General features: G+C 53.7%; 2 protein-coding genes across 3 annotated transcripts; one reads left to right on the forward strand and one right to left on the reverse strand.

Moving 5' to 3' along the window:
- Positions 1-5,173: 5,173 nt before the first annotated feature.
- Positions 5,174-14,652, reverse strand: Gnl1 (G protein nucleolar 1 (putative)). The gene is made up of 12 exons (XM_041634655.1): positions 14,443-14,652; positions 13,910-14,075; positions 13,448-13,584; positions 12,952-13,103; positions 12,771-12,842; positions 11,136-11,343; positions 10,750-10,845; positions 10,062-10,256; positions 6,284-6,462; positions 6,046-6,208; positions 5,752-5,892; positions 5,174-5,516 (listed from the first exon to the last, which is right to left on the reverse strand). Exons 1-12 carry the CDS (start codon positions 14,513-14,515, stop codon positions 5,275-5,277), a joined length of 1,824 nt encoding a protein of 607 aa, XP_041490589.1. The 5' UTR covers positions 14,516-14,652; the 3' UTR covers positions 5,174-5,274.
- A 424-nt stretch (positions 14,653-15,076) lies between these two features.
- On the forward strand, positions 15,077-20,558 carry Prr3 (proline rich 3). Of its 2 annotated transcripts, XM_041634674.1 has the most exons (5): positions 15,447-15,584; positions 15,925-16,002; positions 16,257-16,319; positions 18,424-18,714; positions 19,421-20,558. In XM_041634674.1, the coding sequence occupies exons 3-5, from the start codon at positions 16,286-16,288 to the stop codon at positions 19,525-19,527; spliced, it is 432 nt and encodes a 143-aa protein (XP_041490608.1). In that variant the 5' UTR covers positions 15,447-15,584; positions 15,925-16,002; positions 16,257-16,285; the 3' UTR covers positions 19,528-20,558. The 2 variants fall into 2 exon arrangements, with proteins under 2 accessions (XP_041490606.1, XP_041490608.1); XM_041634672.1 differs by lacking the exon at positions 15,925-16,002 and having other exon boundaries at positions 15,077-15,584.
- Positions 20,559-20,646: the final 88 nt, after the last annotated feature.

Here is a 20,646-nt window from a genome sequence, read left to right on the forward strand (position 1 = left end):
TTAATCCCAGCACTCGGGAGGCAGAGGCAGGCGGATCTCTGAGTCCCACGCCGGCCTGGTCTATGTACATGCATGTAGGTCTCTATGGGGTACATGTGAGTGCAATTGCCCACAGAGACCATCTGTGTCCCCTGGAGATGGAACCACAGACAGTTATAAACCAACATGGGTGCAAGGACCAAACCGAACTCCAGTTCTCTGGAATTGCTGAGGCATCTCTCCAGCCACTACATAGCCTTGGCTGGCCTGGAATTCGCTCCGTAGACCTGACTAGCCTCAAACTCCCAGAGATCTAACTGCCCCTACTCTGTACCACCACAGCTGGCTTTTTATTATTTTACCTGTATGTGTATGTGTTTGTCTGTCTTTAAGTATACACGTGTGAGGGCAGTTGCCTGCAGAGTCCAGAAGGAGTTAGATCTTCTGAAGTTGATGTCACAGGTAGTTGTGAGCTGTCTGACCTGGATGCTAGGAACCAAACCCAGGTCCTCTGCAAGAGCAGGTCCTTTTTTTGTTTGGTTGGTTTGGGTTGGGTTTTTGTTTTGTTTTGTTTTCATTTGGTTTTGGCTTTTTTGTTTTTCCAGATGAGGTTTTTCTGTATAGCCCTGGCTGTCCTGGAACTCACTCTATAGACCAGGCTGACTTAGAACTCACAGAGATCCACCTGTCTCTACCTCCCAAGTGCTGGGATTAAAAGTGATGGCCGCCACCACCTAGCTACAGGTAAGCCCACTCTTAACTGCTGAGCCATCTCTCTAGCCCTATTCTTCAAAATTAAAAATTAGAAACAGGTCAGGCCGTGGTGGCCCAGACTCCAAAGCTGCAGAGAAACCCTGTCTCAAAATACAAAAACAAACAAAAAACTAGAAATAATTCCCACACTATTCTACTTTTTACACTACCACAAAAGAATCCTGAGCTTTATCTCATTAGTGTCATTTTTCCCCCGAGAATCAGAAGGTTCTCACACTTCAAGAGGATCTGAACTGGGGTTACAGGCAGTCGTGAGCCACCTTGTACCCGGGTGCTGGGAATCAAACCCAGGGTCTCTGGAAGAGCAGCCAGTACTCTTAACCACTGAGCCCCCTTTCTATCCCCAAGATAATTTTTTTTTAATTTTCCCAAACTTTGTTATGTTATCATTCAATTTCAGCTTTAATATTAAATCAAGTCATTGAAACCTGCTATGAATAGAAGAATGAAGCTAAATGTTTAAAAGCAGTAGCAACCCAAATAACTTTCATTTGTTTCATGAGATAAGGTCTTGTTATTTTGCTCAGAATAGCCTGCAGCTTCACAGCAATCCTCTCGTCTCGCCCGGAGTGCTGCGTTGAAAGGCAAACACCACAGCCCTGCTCGGACAAACTCGATCTTAGTGTTTCCTCTGCGCTGCCATGACGCATCTTCACCAGCAGGTGGCACTGCAAAGTGCGGGTGCGGCGGGAAGACCAGGCTACTGTTGCAGTTACTTGTCACTACTTACTGATAGATAAATAATTCAACACATGGCTGAGCTGTACTTCCACACAGCTGGTTACTGTCCTAAGTGGGTACTGGGAACCCTGGACTGCTGGCCTTCTCTCCGCCCCACAATCAAATTCCTTGACAATTACATCCCTATTCCAATGCCTGTACTTCCATCCTCTGATTATTACGTAGTCTTCTGATATCTGGACCTCTGAGCCCACGTCTCCAATGCATCCATTGCACCACAGTGCTCAAAACCTCCCCCCATACCTGTGAGATCATCTTCAACATCTTTCTCTGGTCACTCTCTCTTCCCTCTCCAGGGCATTCCTGGTTTTCTCGAACTGGCTGGATCCTCCCCCCAGATGGGAAGTAAAAGGACTGTTTCTTTCCCACTTTCTTCCTGGCCAGGTTCTTGGCTCACACTGCACTCTAGGTGACCCTACTCCTCTCCTCCCGCCTCTCTGTCTTTGGTACCAAATATCTCCAGCCATTACCCAGGACACACGCCCCCCATTGCCGAGTCAGAAGCACCATGTAGGCTCTTGACTTACTCTCCCACCCCGCCACCAAACAGACACGCACACCGCAGAACAAGATAACAACCTGCCCTTCCACCCTGAGCATGCTCACAATTAACTGCCTTCTTTCCACTGGTTCTGGTTCAGCTTCCTACTAGGATGGCTACAAAACCTTCAGTCGGGCTTCCCTTCCCAATCAGTGTCTACGCTGCAACCACGGTGGTCTAAAGCCAATTAATTCTCTGCCTTTTAGTCAAAGGGTTACATTTTTGTGTTATTTATTTTTGCAACAGAGTCTCAGTATTGTGAAGCTCTGGCTGGACTGGATCTCAGATATCCTCTTTCCTCTGCCTTCTAAGTGACACAATTAAACAATGAAAGGCGTGCCCATCACACCTAGCTCCAGGGGCTGGAAAGCATCTTTTCTGTAGCTGGAGACCCCCGCCACCTTTCCCACCTCCCCTACACTCACTGCCCCCTGCCTTCTCTTCTTAATTTCTCCACTTTCTTCACCTCCCGGCTTTGCTGTTTGCACCACACTGTATGGAGCCTTATTCTCCTCCCTCTCTGTTGTACCCATGGCTGCCCTCTTCAGTTCTGTGTGGGGAGCCTGGCTGCTTCCTCGGGAGTTCCCACAGCGGTCCTTACCAGGAACAGCTGACTTTTCTCAGCCTGGTGTGAGTGCTCTAAGACCCAGCTTCCAGACCAGAGATGACCACACCAGCCAGAGGAACTGAGTTCAGACTCTCAGCACTTCTGTAAAAAGCCAGCTGTGGCAGGGTGCGGGTTAACCGTAGCACTTCAGAGACTCCCTGGAGCTCAGTAGGCACCCACTTTAGCCAATCAGTGAGCTCCAAGTCCAGGGAGAGTCAGTCATGGTGTCCCAACACTTCCTGATCAGGACCCCAGGGGGTCTCCTACCACTCTTCTCCAAGCACTTACCACATTTTTTTTTCTTAAAGTTGTGTTTTAGGAGCTGGAGAGATGGCTCAGAGGTTAAGAGCACTGGCTGCTCCTACAGAGGTCCTGAGCTCAATTCCCAGCAACCACATAGTGGCTCACAACCATCTGTACTGAGATCTGGTGCCCTCTTCTGGCCTGCAGCTGTACATGCAGACAGAACACAATACATAAATAAATAAATCTTTTTTTAAAGTGGTGTTTTACTGCTTTCTTCACCCAATAAACCACGAACTCCACAAAGGGCCATTTTTATCCTTCTTACCAACTAGCAGTGATTGGCGGGCACTAATTGCTCAACAAATGTTCACGGGGTAAACTAGCCCCTGGGGTTTGCAGTACTCTTCACCTAGCTGTGATAGTTCCGTGACACGTGTAACTGTGTTAGCAGTGATGTCTTGTTGCTGTGTTCTGCTGGAGTTAAAACAGTTTTTCGTCCCACAACTTCCGCTTTTCTTGACTACATCGTTGGCTCTGAGGCTGGATAACTGAACTCACCTGGGCCACACATGGCTGCTTCAGAATGAGAGCTGTGGAAACAAAGTTCTTGCATTAATGAGACTCGATTATTCTGCTAGCCTGGCTAGTGGCAAGCCAGAGCCCCAGGTCACTACGGCCCCACTTAGTGGACCCAAGTGAGAGGGAGCAAGGAAGGCTCCCGGCATCTGAGCACAGAGGGAAACTGAACAGCTGACCTAAGGCATGTCTTCCCTTCTCCCTACCTGGCCGTCCCTAAGGCAGCTCTTTGCCTGGTATGATTTTCCTATAAAAATGAGCAAGTCACTGATAGTGACTAAGGACACATGTTCCACGTTTCTTTAGAACTGAGTTCCTTCTAGATCTATGTGAATTCAAAGACAGCCTGGTCTACACAGTGAGCCCTGGAGTACGTAGTGAGATCCAACCTTTAAGACAGTACTGGCTCCTGAGAGGTCTTCAGTTCAAGTCCAGCGAGCTCCCAGTGTCCACTCCATCCCAGCCTAACCCACCAGAATGCCCCTGGTCAATCTTAGGAGCCAACAGAAGACAGCGAGCAGGAGCGAGGGGAAAGGGACAAACAGAATTCTGATGTTTAGTTCTTTCATCTGTGAAACTGAGGAGTCCTAGATAGGAGACTGGGGTTTTTTTAGCTGGGCTTTTCCTCTTTTCTAGCACATTCTGAGTGACCTTCATGCATGTTTACATGCTCTGGTTCTAACTCTGTAACAGCCGCCAGGACTCAGGTCCACGTTTGAGCCACTAAGCCAGGAAACATGGAGGAAGGTGTGGCCCGAGGCCTCAGCCTCTTCTCGATGGAGGCTCCCTTCTCTTTGGTTGGCAGATCAGTGCTGACATTGGAGAAAATGCTGCTGCCCCCAGGACCCGAATGGGAAGCCAGGCCTGCGGTCGGTCCGTGCATGCCACCACCCTACCTAGACAACAATGTGGTGCCCCCTCCCTTTTCACCAAGAATTCTGCCTAGAGCTCTCACCTCTGCAGGAATAGAGAACTAAAGATGGCCTCAGCCACGCACCAATTTCTAGCTGAGGTGTTAAACAGTCTGAGCTCCATCCCCAAACCAGAGAGCTCAGGAAATGGTTCTGTGCTGTCTAACAATTCGCGCTCCCAGGCTTTTATTTGGTCTTATGATTTGTTTTTAATGCATTGGTGTTTTGCCTGCATGCATGTCTATGTGAGGGTGCCAGATTCCCTGAGGCAGGAGACACACAGTTGTGAGCTGCTATGTAGGCGCTGGGAATTGAACCCACGTCCTCTGGAAGAGCAGCCAGTGCTTTTAATCACTGAGCCATCTCTCCAGCCCAGCTCTCAGGCTCCTAATGAAACTTGACATTGTACTCAAAAGGCTGATCTGCTCAAACTGAGTGTGCACAGTTGCTCACTGGAAACTCCACCTGTACACACTCACTGACACTTTCACAAATGTTTTGCCACACTTATGTCTATCAGTCAATTCCAGAATTGTACTCTGTGAGTCCCCAGGATTTGGAGAACCTGGCACACCCATCTTAATCCATAAACCTGTGTTCCATGAGGTCTGGATCTCTCTCTTGGAGACACACCTGTGGTTACTTCCCCCCCAAAATCTCTGATATGACCAAGGTCAGGCAGTAGGGGGCGCTCCAAGACTGGAGGACTAACTCCAGGGGAGCCCATGGGGATGTGAGCACCGGGCCTCAGATAACTCTGCCTCCCACAGCCGTCACTCAGGCCGCCCGGGGAAGGGCTACAAAGCAGACAATCTTTATTCACAATCAGAGTTGCAAACAGGGGCCTCCAGCTCAGTCCAAAAGCAAAGCTAGGGAAGGGAAACTGGGCCAGGTGGGGCTCAGCACTCGTCCTCGCCCAGAAGGGCGTATGGGTTGCGAGCAGCTAGGCAGGAACCGGGGCCCGAGGTTGGGGTGTCCTCGTCCCCTTCTCCCTCTTCATCCGCATCCCGGTCCTCCTCTCCCTCCTCCTCACAGGAGCTGCTCAGCTCTTCCTCTTCCTCCTCCTCCTCATCACCTGCTGGCCCTACCCTGCCCTGCAGCACCACCAGCTCAGCCGTCTCCGCGTGAGACTCCCAGGTGCCTGAGGAACACAAAGACACGTGTAAGAGAGAGAGGGGGGGGGGGGGGGGAGGCGCGGGCAGGTGGCGACAAAGAAATTCCTCAAGTGCTGGCAGGCACGCCTTTGCTCGAGCACCTATCTGCAGAGCTGTCCTCCATCCCAGGCACACACACATGCAGATCAATCACTCTCTTCAGAGCTGTCTGGTCCTGAGGTCCACCCACCCCCTTAGCGTCACCCGTCAGCAGGGCCTCACCTCTCTGTCCACTGTAGCCAGGAGGGTGGAAACACAGGCTGAGGCGGCCATCCACTGCCAGGCGCAGGAGGCTGTTGGCTGCCCTGTACACATCATTGCGAGCTGCCTTGGCTGTTTTATAACCTCGTTTCTCTGCCCAAGCTGAAGGGAGAAAACGTCAGTAAGGGATGTCTGTGAACCAGGTTCCGGTCCTGTCAGCCCCACACCCACACAGTCCAGGCACTAGGTTCCTTCCCCGAGGGGAGAATCCGAGTAGCTCCGGCAGGGTAGACAGAGAGCGTGAAGGAAGCCCACCTTCGCAGATGTCCCAGGCACACCAGGGGTGCTCAGCTGAAGGCTCCTCGGCCTCTGGGTGGCGCAGGTGCAGCAGAGCTTGCACAGGGATGCGGGAGGCCAGGTAGCCCACAGCAGTGTAGGGCTCCTGGATCTGGGCGATGGGGTAGATGCCAGCCAGGACCTGTGGGAACAGCACTCAGTGCCCCTCAGTCCCACCCTCACCTCCCTCCCACAGCCCCCTTTCACCACAACAGACCTGCAGCTGCCTGGGCAGCAGAGAGGGGAAGATAAGGCCTGGACAGTCACACAGCTTCACAGAGGGCGTGAGGAAGTAGGTCTGGAAGTACCGGGTATGGCCTGGCGTCCTGGAGACACTCACCACCTTCCGCCCCACCAGCCCGTTGATCAGCGAGGACTTGCCCACGTTGGGGAAACCTAGGAAGACAATGCAGGGACTGTGGAAGGCCCTGACTGCGGCCAAAGGGGCTGTCAGGAGAGCACCAGCTCAAGTTAAGGAAGCACCACAGCCACCACACCAGACACAGCTGTGGCTCCCAGGTGATTCCCCTGGCCTCCTGGGGGTCCGTTCCTCCCTTTACAGGACAGATGCCTCCCTCCCCATCAGTCAGGATTTAGACACCAGACACCTTAGAACAGCCATCATGACGTGTCCAAGGAGATGCCTGCTGGCTCACCCACCTCGTGGCTACACCACCTTCTTTTTGCCTAGGTGCTGGACCTGCACAGACCTCTCGGCCCCACTCAGGCCTTCACTGCCTGACCCGTGTTCACTCCTTCCCTGTATGAGCTGCCCAAGGCTGGCTTGACAAGCAACCTTCAAGTTACTGCACCCAGGATGCAGCTCCAGCATGGCAACACTGGTGGTCTGAATGAGGAACCCATAAGCTCACGTGCTTGGTCCCGAGATGTTGGGGCCGTTCTGGGAAGGACGCTGTGCCCCTTTAATACAGTTCCTCATTGCTACTTCATAACTGTAATGTGATGTGAGTAGCTGACATGCAGGGTAACTGATACACAGACTGGAAAGGGCTCGAGATGCACAGAGGTTGAGAACCACTGACCAGGTCCAGTCTCTGTCTATCTGTCTCTCCCTCCCTCTCCCCGCCCCAGCTTTTCACCATGCCTGCAGCTTGTGGATCATATGGAAGTTCTCGGCTACTCCTGCTGCCATGCTCCCCACCATGACGACCCTGGACTCACTTTCTGAAACCTTACACTCCCAATTAAATGTCGTCTTTGATATGTCGCCTTAGTAACCACGACACTATGCAACACCCAGCACGCCCTACTTCTCTGCTTCACCTCAGGGTTCAGGATCTGGCTCTCTGACAAGTCTAGACACTGACCTTAAACTCCTGATCCTGGCTTTCTGCATCTCAGTCACCTGACAAAAGCCAGGCCCTGTGGAACACAACTGCCCGTGCAACCCCTGAGAACAGATGCACAGCCTGGCCGGCTCCTCCAGGAGAGGCAGAGAGGACAATGGCAGCAGCTCTCCGGACAAACCCACCAACTGCGACACATGCTGCAATCCCAGCACTCCAAAGACTGAGGCAGAAGGATTGCTGAGACTCTGAGGCCAGCCTACACTGCACGAGGAAACTGCTTCAAAAACAACAAAACCCCGATGTAAAACAACAAACCGCAACTCCAGCGCAAAAGGCTGAAGGCTCATCTAATTCTGCCGCCATTTGCTACGTTATCCCTGTGACTGCACACTTTTTTGGGGGGTGGGGGAGGGAGCCCTGGCTTGTCCTAGAACTTTATCTGTAGATCAGACTGGACTTGAACTCAAAGATCTGCCTGCCTCTGCCTCCTAGGTTCTGGGATTAAAGGTGTGCGCCACCACTGCCTGATATGACTAGAAACTTTAACACAAACAGAAATACACAGCAGTCTTGGAGAGCCCACCGCTTGTTCTGATCTGATGAGCTTTCACCCATGCTCCCTGGTTTCAGAACAAGACAGCACCATTGGTCAGCCTGTGACTCCATCTGGCTGGAACTAGGCAGAGGATGCTGTTGTACCTTTTCTCTCAAGTGGGCTTCATGTGGTTCTTTTTCCCCCCTGCCTCTGAAAACCTGATCTTCCCATCATACCAGGTAAACAACTCTCCTCCCTCTCCCGGCCGTCGTCAGCCCAGCTTCACAGACGTGAGCACACTGTATTCACTTCTAGACTGTCCCTGGGTTTTCCACTCTCCTTTTCCTTTGCCCAAACTAAATACTGTTCTGCCTCAGTCTCCAGCTTTCTCTCTGCCTACCTTCTCCCATGCCATGGCATTACATCCCCCAAATACTCCTTAGAGGCTCCTTAAGTTGAAATCCTCCCACATGCCCGTCTCCAGACCCCTAACCCACAGCCTGCTCCACCGCGGCACCTGCGGCAGTCCACGGCAACTCTGTTATCCTTCCACTCTCCAGCCCTCCAAACCTGCTCCTTTCCCAGTTTCCCTGGCTCAACAGTCCCAGCTGCTCAGGCTTTCTAAAACAAACAAGCAAAAAGCTTTCTTTATCCCTTGCTTTCTCTTGTGTGCCAAGTGAAGCCATCAGAATTCCCATTTTCTCCACCTTCAAATACACGTCTCAGTCTCCCCCCAACACACACCTCACACACACACACACACACGCCTCTATCACCTTTCTCTGACCAACTCCTTGGAGGGGGTTCTTCTTTGAGAGGGTCCAAGCTGGCCTGGAACTCCGCACACAGTCCAGGCTGACCTTGAACTCTCATAACCCTCATGCCTCAGCCTCCCCAAATCTGGGGCTATAGGCTGAGCACATCCAGTTCCTCCCAGCAGCTCCGGGCTGTCCCCTGGAAGAAGAGAAGCCTCTGCGCATCCTCTTCTCGTTTCTTGACCTTCTCCCTCATTCCCTCTAGTCAGTACAAACAACAAACCTCTGAACGAGACCAGATCCTACCACCCACCACTGGCTTTTCATGGAAATTAAGCTGAGGTCCAAAATGCCAGGGCTGGAGGGATGTCTCCGTGTTGAGGGAAGTCACTGCTCTTACAGGACCTGGGTTCTGTTCCCAGCAGCCACACTGCGGCTTACAACACAACAGTCCACAACCCCAACTCCAGGGAATCCAGTGCCTTCTTCTGGCCTCTACAGGCACCCCCCCACACACACACACACATGCACATACATACATGCAGGCAAAACACTAACACACATAAAAAATAAAATAAGTATATAAAACAAAACAAAATCCCACAAATGCCTAAGATACTCCTCTCAGCCCATGGGTCCAATGAGAAGGAACCTTAGAGCCTACCCTAACCATACAGCACACTTCTCCTCGACCCTTTAGCACAGTTCCACAGTTCCTTGTGTGGTGACCCCAAACAAAACACTGCTCTCATTCTACTTCATGGCTGTAACTTCTCTACTGTTACAAATGGTAATGTAAACATGTGATATGCGGGACATCTGACATGTGGCTCCGTGAAGGGACCCTGCAACCCCGAGGGGTTGAGACCCAGGCTGAAACGGCTGCTCTGCTGGAGCTAAACAAAGCTTTTCCTTTCTGAGACAGGGTCTCACTGTGCAGCTCGTGCTGGGGAGTTCACTATGTAGCGCAGACTGGCCTTGAACTCAGAGATTGGTCTGCCTCTGTCTCCATGTGCTAAGATAAAGAAGATCACCCCACGCTGGACTTGTGACACAGTTCTTAACTGGGGAGCTACTCTCGGACCCCACTGCAAAGGGCTCCAATCCAGGGGAAGCTGACACTTACTGCCCTCCTGCTATGACTTACGGATCCTGTAGGAGGAACAGCTGAACCAGGGCATATCTATTGGTCACTCAAAGCAATACCTAAGAAGCACTGGGTACCGAGAGGCTCAGCGCAACGCCCGCCACTGCAGTTGGTGCCCTGCAGCTCCCAGGACCAACAGCAGAGCTCTGTCCTTGAGAACACGGAGCCCATGGAGGCCCAGCTCCTCCTCCACAAACACTGAAACTGCATAAGGAGGAGGCCGTCATGGCAGGCCTCTGAGTCCTTACCCACACAGCCGATGGTCACCACCCCGTCCTTGTAGCGCTCCCTGGAGGGGCCCGTGGGCTCCATCGCTGAGTCCGTCTGCTGCTCTACCAGGACTGCTGGCCCATCTTCCTCCTCTTCTTCTTCCCCAGAGCCATTACCCCAGGAGGCTCCAGCCACATCCCTAGCAATCTTCTCACGCCAGCTGCTCAAGTCCACTGCTCGAAGAAGAAAAAAATAAAGGGGGTTTCCCTCACCCCCAGGTGGCCACTACGGATAATGCCCAGCTGATGTCACCAGCATTCCAAAATACCACGGCATGCCAGTATGCATGTTCCCCAATCCTCACTGAACCCCACTACGGATAATGCCCAGCTGATGTCACCAGCAGTGTGCACCACAGCAGACCAGAAACTCCCAGTTCTCACTGGACCCCACTACGGATAATGCCCAGCTGATGTCACCAGCATTCCGAAATACCACGGCATGCCAGTGTGCACCACAGCAGACGGAAATTCCCAGTCCTCACTGGACCCTACTCTCTCTGTCAAAGCATCTAACAAGACCTTGGAGGCTCCTGTCCACCTCCTGATGCTGTCCTTCCCACCAGTAGAGGTCGCTCCTTCTTCCACAACTTTCCCAAACATGTATAACAGAGAGATCCGGAGAAGTGAACCCTTGTTCCATGGGCCCCTTCCAAAGGCCACACACCTTTCCCCGCAGTGATGGCTTCGCAGGCTCTCAGCAACTGCTCCGGCCCCAGCGCCCGAGTCCATCCTCTCCCCCGTCTTCGATTCTTCTTTAAGACTGAGATAAGAGGGTGAAGATGCATCTCACCTCTTCTGCAACCCTTAACCCCAAAGCAGGTTCCTTTGCCAACCAGCTTCCCTGTTCACTGACCCGTGCCGCTCTCCTCACTCAGCCCCCTCCACTCCGCTCTCCTCACTCAGCCCCCTCCACTCCGCTCTCCTCACTCAGCCCCCTCCACTCTGCTCTCCTCACAGCCCCCTCCACTCCGCTCTCCTCACTCAGCCCCCTCCACCCCGCTCTCCTCACTCAGCCCCCACAGCCCCCTCTCCACGGACACCTCGGCTCACCACTGCCAGGTTCCTGTGGAGTTCTTGTGTCCCGAGGGAAGGAGGTGAACAGGACAATGTGGAGTTGGGGGTAGTGCTGGTGAAAATAATGCTTCCAGGCGACCACGAGAGCTGGCGGGGCCAGGTCCACCTTGTTCAGGACCAGCACCAGCGCCAGCCCCAGTTCTGCAGTTACGTACTCATACAGTGCTGGGGGGAAGTTCACGACCTGTCAGAGTGATGAGACATGAGCCCAGCTCCTGTCACCAGGCACAGCAAAAAACGCAAGGCCCTGCCTGATGTAGACAGAGTAATGGCAAAAACAGTAAACCAGCCACACCAAACAAGAAAGGCAAAGCAGGTGTTAGTGACAACCCAGGCAAGTCTCAGGGCGCTTCCTGCAGGTCATAAAGAGAGAGAGAGAAAGAGGGAGGGAGGGACGGGAAATATGACAACATCAACTGGATCAGAAACAGGAATGCGGACTGCATAAGAAGCAACACATGCTTCTCTGTGCACATAACTGTGTAAGTGCACACGTGCACAGCCACACGCACAAAAGCATGTGCATGTGTTTATGTATTTGTGTTAAGTGTGTATGACTGTAACACACGTGCATGTGACGGTTCATATGGATACACACATACACGCCTGTAACTGTACATATGTGTGCACTCATCGGGATCTCCGACCAAAAGGTCCCCACAGACCTCCCCTTCTGCACTGGAAACAACAGTGAGGTGGCCGTCAGGAAACCGGATTCACAGGGCTGTCCAGCGGAGGGCTGCAGCCTGCCCACTACCCTAGCACTGCAGGTGGAATCTGTGGCGATGGTGTGCTGAGGAAAGGAGAGGAGGGAGAAAGGCACCTTTGGGCTGAGCCTAAGAAGTCACCAGTTGCCTTCGAACTCCCTGGAGCTTTGTACTGGGACTTTCTACTGGTCTAGCGCTGGTAAACTAGGAAAATGGTGTGTGTGTGTAAGCTGGCCAGCAGGGGAATGACAGACTATGAGAGACGAATGTAAGCCGGGCAGTGGTGGTGCACGCCTTTAATCGCAGCACTCGGGAGGCAGAGACAGGTGGATCTCTGTGAGTTCGAGGCCAGCCTGGTCTACAAGAGCTAGTTCCAGGCTCCCGTAGCTACAGAGAAACCCTATCTCGAAAAACCAAAAAAAAAAAAAAAAAAGAGAGAGAGAGAGAGAGAGAGAGAGAGAGACGAATGTAACACTGAGTTCCTCAACCTGGGGGTGTAGCTCGGTGGTAAAGCTAAGGCCTAGCACGTGCAAGGCCCAGGGTTTCATCCTCAGCAGAGCAAAACAAAAGGGAAAAAGAAAGGCAGTTCTGACTGAAGACTTTAAAACAAGTCATAAAAATGAAATCAGAAAGGAAGAAAGCTACTGTAACCGCAGCATCGGGAAAGGAGACCAGGGGGATCCCCGGGGCTATCTGGTGAGCTCCAGGCCAGTAAGAGATCCCAGCCCACAAAACAAGGTGACACCACCGTCTCCATCTGAGGACCACAGCCAAGGCTGACTCCAGCTTCACAGTTCCCAGCACACGTGCTACAAGTGGATGGCAAGCCCTGGACACACACTCACCAGGAAAATGAAAAGCACCCCCACTAGGATCTTCCTCACAGAGGTTCCCAAGCACTCACCGGGTGTCGGATGTCAGTGATGAGCAGGACGATGTCAGACATCTCCAACACCCGCCACAGCTGCCTCCACGTCTGCAAACATTACAAGGGAATTTGGCCTAGAGTCCTTCTCTTGCCTGAGCCCAGAACGCTATCGAGGACCACACACAATATGTCAACCCTGTCCCCACACCACCGTCACCTCCAGATTGTGCTCAAAGTAGCTGAGTTTCTCCGAAGCGTAAGCGCCGTGTATCTTCCCAAGGTATTCCTGGAAGCTCCGCTCCTCTTGGCTCATCAGCTGCTCCTTGGACATCTCATAGTTCCATGGAGGACGGCGGGGAAAGTCCAGGACTGGGAAACGAGAGAAAGTACAGACAAACCTGAGGACTCTTTCTCTCCTCCTCCTCCTCCTCCTCCTCCTCCTCCTCCTCCTTCTTCTTCTCTCTCTCTCTCTCTCTCTCTCTGTTCTGTTTTGTTTTTCAAGACAGGGTTTCTGTGTATCCTTGGCTGTTCTGGAACTCACTCCATAGTCCAGGCTGGCCTCGAATTCAGAGATCTGCCTGCCTCTGCTGGGACTAAAGGCGTGTGCCACCACCACGCGGCTAGGTCTTTTTTCAAACTCAATGGTGCATCTTGGATCCCAGCTCTCCTCTCTCTCGGCCAGCGAGCTCCCCAAGCTGAGGGCACTCACTCACCTGAGCCCGGCTGATAGACTTCCCGGATATCCAGCTCCAGCATTTCAGCACTGACAGACTGCAACACTTGCTCTCTGGCTGCTCTCTTTCTCCTCTCCACCTCCTCACGGCTGTCCCGTTCAAAATGCAGCCGGTATCTGAGGGAAGAGGGACAACACGCATCTACTGGAGTCCTCTGACCACAATCTCTTCGCCTCCTTGCCAGAACAGACAACTTTGCAAAACCTCCTCCCCTGGCAGTTCAGGTCTCTCGGTAACACGCCCCCCCCCCCCCCCCCCCCCCCCGCATCTCCGAAAACAAACTCTTGACAGCCCCTCTTGGAAAGCACGACTGTGGCCCATCCCTGGGAAAACCACCGTGGCTTCCGGCCTCACTAAGCTCCACTTTCCAGCCTTCCTCAGAAGCTTTCCTCAAGGCTCAGGACGGGGAATCACGGGCCGGCGCCCTTCTCCTTCGCTCACCGGTTGGGATCGTAGCCTCTGGGCCCCAGCCCCTGGGAAGGTTGCTGGTTGAGCCTGCGGATGTGATGGGTCACGGATTCCCCATCCGAGGTGTCGGTCTGCTCCTCCCGCCGCTCCCGGCTCCCGCTGCGGCTGTTGGAACTGGAGCGAAGCCCATCTTGAAGCCCTGAGGGGAAGGACCGGTGACGCCAGTGTAGACCGGTTCTCAGGATACCCAAAGCCCCCGGAGCCGGTAGGACAAGCCCTTCTTCAGCCGCCCCAACTTCTCCAGAGGCTCCTCCATCCTCCCGACCGCGCGGCTCAGTTCCCTCCCGGATGGGCCTGTAAGTCGTCACCGCGCCCGGTGGCAGCGGCAGGGCTTCCCCTCCCCGGCCCCCGCACACACCCCCGCGCCGCTGCGGGAAACCCCCACCGTGGCAGCCCACGCGGGACCGCGAGAGCCCGCTCCCCCCCCCACCCCGCACGCCCGCGGTGCGGCGGCGGCGGCACACCCCTCCTCCCGAGCTGCACAGCGGCCCCGCCCCCTCCCTGACCTCGCTTCCGCTCCCGCTTGTCCTGCAGCTGCTTCTTCTTCTGCTTCACGCTGAAGGGCTTCTTCCTCGGCATGGCCCCGGCGTCCCCGGCCCGCCCTCCGCTGAGCTCCCCGCCGCCGCAACTGACTCCCCCGGGCAGCCCCCGCCGGCGGCCCGGGGCCCTGGGGAGGCGGGGCCGCGGTGACGTCAGCGGCGGGCGGGCGGCGGGGAGCGGGGCGGCCGGGCTGCTAGCGGCACGTGAGAGCCCGCGGCGGCGGCGGCGGCGGCTCCGGGATGCGCGGAGCGGCGTGCTGGAGGCGCGCGTGGGAGGCCCGGGCCGTCTCCGTCACGGGCGCTACCAAGTGGCAGTCGCAGGAGGGGGGACGAGTGTCATCCCCCGCCTGCCTGGAGCTCCCCCGGAGCTGCCACTCACCTGGCGGGGGGGGGGGGGTCGGGAGGGGGCGAGCCGGACACGCCTCCTGCCCGGCAGCCACCGGGATGGCCCCTAGCTGCCGAGCCGAAGCGAGGCGGCCGCGCCGGCTGCCCCGAGGGGCTCGCCGCCCGCGGCACACGGACTCGCGGCGGAGGATGCCGAGAGGCTGGCGGCCGACTGGCCACGCGTGCGAGCGCGGGTGGGCGAGGAGGAAACGCAAGCGGGGCAAGGACTTTGGAGAGGAGGTCAGAGAGCGCGGAGTTGTGACTGCAGCTGTTGCCATGGTAACCGGGGGACCGGATGTGGCGGCCTCAGGGTGCGACAGGCCGCTCGCTTGCCGCCGGAGGCCCGAAGTCCGGCCAGTGCCTCCCGGTAACGCGGCGGAGGTGCTTTTCCACGTGCGCGAGTGAGCAGGGGCTACACCGGGGAAGCAAAGCCTCCCGCTGCGCGGCAGACCGAGCGAGGCCCCAGGTTGGAGGATGCTGCCGCGGATCCACAACCCGCCGGAAGTGGCATGGCGAAAGCCTCGGTCTCCCGGCCCACCGCCCACCCGGAAGCGGAAACAAACCTAGTGTGCCCCTTCCTCACTGCCCTCCAAATCCTACTGCAGCCATTGCCGCAGCCACGATGCCTAAACGAAAGAAGCAGAATCAGCAGCAGCAGCCGCCGCAGCATCCCGCACTGTCCGACCGGGAAGAGCCCGGAGACGAAGAGGACGAGAGTCGCCTTGGTGAGGGGAAGGGCGTGCATACGCCTGTCAGCGGGCCGGGGGCTAGGCGAGGGTTGCAGTGCGGGGGAGGGGGCTCGAACGGAAGGAGGAAGGGCGCACGCGTGGAGGTGGGGCGGGGGCGGGCTAGGGGAGGGCTGCTGGTGGAACCTTAAATGAGGAGTTTGCTTGCTTGAACCCTCCACCTCAGTCTGGCTCCTGACCCTTTCCGGAGAAGGCAGGGGAGGCGGCGGCTAAAGATCTGGCTTGCGCAGCCGCAGGATGGCGGGGGAGAGGGGAGGCAGCGTTATTACAGATTGTGATGACCGGGAAGACAATTTGTGACCACACTTCCACTGGTTAGGTGAAAGTGCAGCCTTCTGTGAACTACTCCCCCGAGGGAAGGAGAGGAGAAAAAAACTATGATGGGCCAACAGTTAAGGTGAGGGATTGGGGTTTGTGGAATCACTGGGCATGTTGTGGATGCAGCTGTGATGGAATCTCCACTGTTTTGCTCAGTCTCGGACAACTCTGCAGAGGGACGGGCAGATGGACGGGGTGAGAGATTGCGGCACTGCTGAGTGGATATATCTGACTTTATTGGTTAAAAAAAAATGAGTGTTAAAGACCACGTAAGAACGAGATGATCAGTCCTTTGCACCATTCTGATGACTGTGTTTTCACGTCTGCTCTTAGGACCACCCAGCCTTCTGGGCCCTCCCCCCATGGCTAATGGAAAGCCTGGTGACCCCAAGTCAGGTGAGGAGGAACGGGTCCTGGTGCGTGTGTACCTCAATGAGTGATTGTGCATGTGTTTGGAAACATGGTGCTGTCAAAATGTCGGTTTCCTTCCAAATTAACTCCTAGGTCTGAGGCTTTCACAGCCTGTCTGTTCCGCTTGTGTAGGAATGAACCTCCGTTATAGGGAAACACAGACTCTACATGGAAGAGCATAGGAAGATTTGGTGTAAAGCTATAGTAACTATGACATCGTGGTTTTCATAGGATGATCGACATTCTTTGTAATTTGTAATACTTGAAAGACTGAGGCAGGAGGATCAGAAGCTCCTGGCCACCTCTCCTACATAGCAAATTAAGACCAACTAGCCTGGGATACATGAGACCCTATCTGAGATAATTGGGGGGCCTGTTAATAGATGAACATTTACGTATAAAGATGTAGCCAAAGAAGTGGTCCTGTCAGTAAAGTGGTGATGTCTCAGTTAGACATTTAGGGAAAACTAGGAACTTTGACGTTGTAGAAATACCAAATAAAAAAATCAAGTCTAAGGAAACTGTAAAATAAACAGGATTAAAATAAAAAAAAGTTTGTAAACAACACCCAGACCAGGCAGGCATAGTGGCAGCAAAGGGGCTAAGTCCCTGGGGAGGAGACGTACTGGGTAGGTGCCCAGTTGACAGAGTGCTTGCGTCACACAAACGAGACCTGATGTCAGACCGCAGCAGCCATGTCAGGAGCTGGGTACAGGGCTGTGGTGAGGAGGCAGAGGTGGGGGCTCCAGGGCTTGCCAGCTGTGAGTGAGGGCCAGGTTCAAGGAAACCCTACCAGGCTCTGGCCTCTATGCATACACACACTGTGCTAGTCATAAAGGAGCTGCATCACACAATATGAATTTCTGTTAATCAGATAACACTGTAAGCTAGCCCTGAGACCATATAACTACTGTGTAAACAGTATAGAGATTTATTACAAAACTAAAAATAAGGGGCTGGAGAGATGGTTCAGTGGTTAAGAGCACTGCCTACTCTCCCAAAGGTCCTGAGTTCAATTCCCAGCAACCACATGGTGGCTCACAACCGTCTGTAATGAGATCTGGTGTCCTCTTCTGGCCTGCAGGCATGCATATAGGTAGAACACTGTATACTTAATAAGTAATCTTTAAGGAAAAGAAAAGAAAGAAAACTAAAAATAAAACACGTGGTGGCGAATGTCTACAACTTTGGAGGGTGAGGCAGGAGGACTAGCCTGAGCTACAGACCCTGTGTAAGGAAGCAGAAGGACGGAACTGCCACACAAGCCAACAGTTCCATTTCGGGATGTATTTTTACAAGAATTGAAAGCGTGGTCTTTTGGGGTTGGGTTTTTTTGAGAGGGTTGCTATGTAGCCCAGGCTGCCAAAGCTAATAGTATGTATCTTTTCAATGGGATATTGTTTCATCTTACAAAGGAAGGAAATGTTGTTAGGGCCCAGCATGGGCGAACCTTGAGAACACGCCGGGCACGGAAAGATAAGTGCACGCACTGTCTAAAGTCAGATTCGTACAAACAGTGGAATGCGGGCTACTGGGGCTGCTGGGTATATAAGGAAAGGGCTTGTTCAGAGGAACCCGTTCTGGTTCTAGGATTCTGTGTCATGGCACGTGAACTTACTTAGAGTATTGAACCATATACTTAAAAAGTAGCTGATGTAACCCGGGTGTGGTGGTGCAAACCTTTAAACCTTTAGTCCCAACAGTTGGGAGTCAGGCAGGAATTCCAGGACAGCCAGAGCTACACAGAGAAACCGTGTCTCAGAGGGGGGAAAAAGGTCAGGATAGTGGCTACCTTCTGTGAGAGGAAAGGGCATATAGATGGATGTCTCTCTTTGAGGCTGGGGATTTAGCTCAGTAGTATAGTAATTGCCTAGCATACACAGGGTCCTGGGTTCAATTCCAGCATGGGGTTAAGAAGCACTAAGAAAACCAATTTCTTTGCCTGGGTGATAGAAGCCCAGGTAGAGCTGTGATAGTTGTGCACTTGAGGTGGTGTTGTGTCAGACTGCTTTGCCCCCGCGGATGGGGGAGGGGCTTTTGTCGGGGGTTAGCTGCTCTCCAATCACCCTCCTTGTCTTTCTCTCTGTAGCTCTTCACAGGGGTCCTCCAGGATCAAGGGGACCAATGATTCCACCACTGCTGAGTCTCCCACCTCCTCCACGGGGTAGAGGCCCTATTCGAGGAGGTCTTGGTCCTAGAGCTAGCCCATATGGTCGTGGTTGGTGGGGTGTCAATACTGAGCCTCCTTTTCCTGGGCCAGGCCATGGGGGTCCCTCTAGGGAAAGCTTTTACAAAGAGCCAAGAAATCCACGAAGGCTCAAAAGCTGGTCTCTTGTCAAGAACACCTGCCCACCTCCGGACATTCCCCCGGTGATGGAAGGTAAGGCCCACCTTGTTATGCCTGTGCCTTGTCCTGCATGCCAGCATGCTCTCTCCAGTCTCTTCTCCTTTGGGCTGTCTCTGAGAGCATTGAGAATTAATGCATGGCTTTTCCCGAGTTAAGAATTCCTCTGCCACTGAGCTGCCAGCTTCTTAGCTGGCAGATACTTGTAGCACTAAACATCTTTCTTCCCTCAAAAAGAATGCCTTTCCAAAATACTTGGTAGTCTGGGGGCTGGAGAGATGGCTCTGAGGTTAAGAGCACTGACTGCTCTTCCAGAGGTCCTGAGTTCAATTCCCAGCAACCTCATGATGGCTCACAACCATCTATAATGAGATCTGGTGCCCTCTTCTGGCCTGCAAGCATACATGGAAGGAATGTTGTATACATAATAAATAAATCTTAAAAAAAAAAAAATACTTGGTAGTCTGGGAGTGGTTGAGCAAGCTACATAGCGTCCCTGAGCTCCACGCTCTACGCCTAACACCAGAACCAGAAAGGAGTGTATGTGGCAGAGAACTGGGCTTTCTGCATCCTATTTCGTTTTCTTCCTTACGATTTTTGGGGGGTTAGGGGAGGAAGTTGTTTTTATTTTTTGGGGTAGTGGACAGGTTGACCTCAAACTTGTAGCAGTCTTCCTGTCTCAGCCTCCTGAATGCTGGGGTACTCGCTCAGGTGTTAAGCTGTTGTTTTCCCTTGTTCACAGACAAATCTGACCGCCCTGTCTGCCGACACTTTTCTAAAAAGGGCCACTGTCGATATGAAGACCATTGTGCCTTCTACCATCCAGGCGTCAATGGCCCTCCTCTGTGAGACTGTGCCTTCCCACACAGGCTGACCTTGTGGCCCCATCATAGCTACTTGAAGGTTCTCCTATCACCTTCAGTCAGCGACATGTCCACCCCATTCATCACCTCCCCCGTTTGGGGTCCAGAGTTTGGTTGTCACTGGTGTGCGGTGTGCACTGTCTTCTGATCCAGGCTCCAGACCTTTGGGACCCCGTCTTGCTCCCTTCCACTGCCTCCTGGATCTTCCCCTCTGTCAAGTGACTGCTGAACAGGAAACCTTTGGTGCTGTTTCTTGTGCATCTGTTGGCCTGTCCCCCAGTATTGCCCTCGGTTCCCAAGGACCCTGGAGCAGCCTGCAGTCCTTTGATGGGAAGCCCCAGTGTTTGCAGCTGCCCAGGAAGCGCACCAGGTTGTCTGGCCTTGGGGTCAGGTTTGAGTGACTGGTCCAGGCTTGCTCCCCGAACAGTCTACCCCTGCTTTTGGACGTCCTAGCTTCTTGTTGGTAGCATGAGCCCCACCGCTAAGGCCTGTGGTCACTGTGCTTTGTGAAACTGTGCATCCCTTGTCGCCTTCCTCAGTGTCTGTGGCATTTTTGTGCTTTCCCCACACTAGATAAATTTTTCTGCCAAATGGAGCGAGGCTCTTGGTGCCCTCCAGATTCCACCTACCTCCCAGCGTGGGAGAACGTGAGACTTTTCCTGTCGTGCCCTCTCCCCTGGTGTCAGTTATTCTGGGTCTGACACAGCCAGGGATGTCCTGCCTCCCCACCCAGCTCCTGCCTGTCTCATTTTAGTTGGGCCCTATCATTGTGGGACCACCAGCCCTTTCATTTGAACTCTGTGACTCTCCCCCTGGACAGTGGGTACTGTCCCCTCTGACCCTCCTCTCTGACGTCCCTGACACTGGTTGTTTTCTGTGAAAACGGCAGTGAACATGCTGGGTTTTGAGCTGGCCCTGAGGAGGTGGGCAGGAGGTGGAGAGTTACTGGAGAACTAAGAGTGACTTTTTCTTCTTTTTAATGTTTTTTTATATTAGTAATAAACACAGTGGAAACCGGTATTTTTTCCTTTGTTTCTGTGTTCCGGTCACCAGGGTCCCCTCACCCCATCAGTTCATCAGAGGCAGCAGAGTAGTTCACTCTGGA

The sequence above is a fragment of the Microtus oregoni genome, unplaced genomic scaffold, assembly GCF_018167655.1.
Source record: "Microtus oregoni isolate MIOR12 unplaced genomic scaffold, Mior012 000046F_ref0000063, whole genome shotgun sequence".
NCBI classification, from domain to species: domain Eukaryota; kingdom Metazoa; phylum Chordata; class Mammalia; order Rodentia; family Cricetidae; genus Microtus; species Microtus oregoni.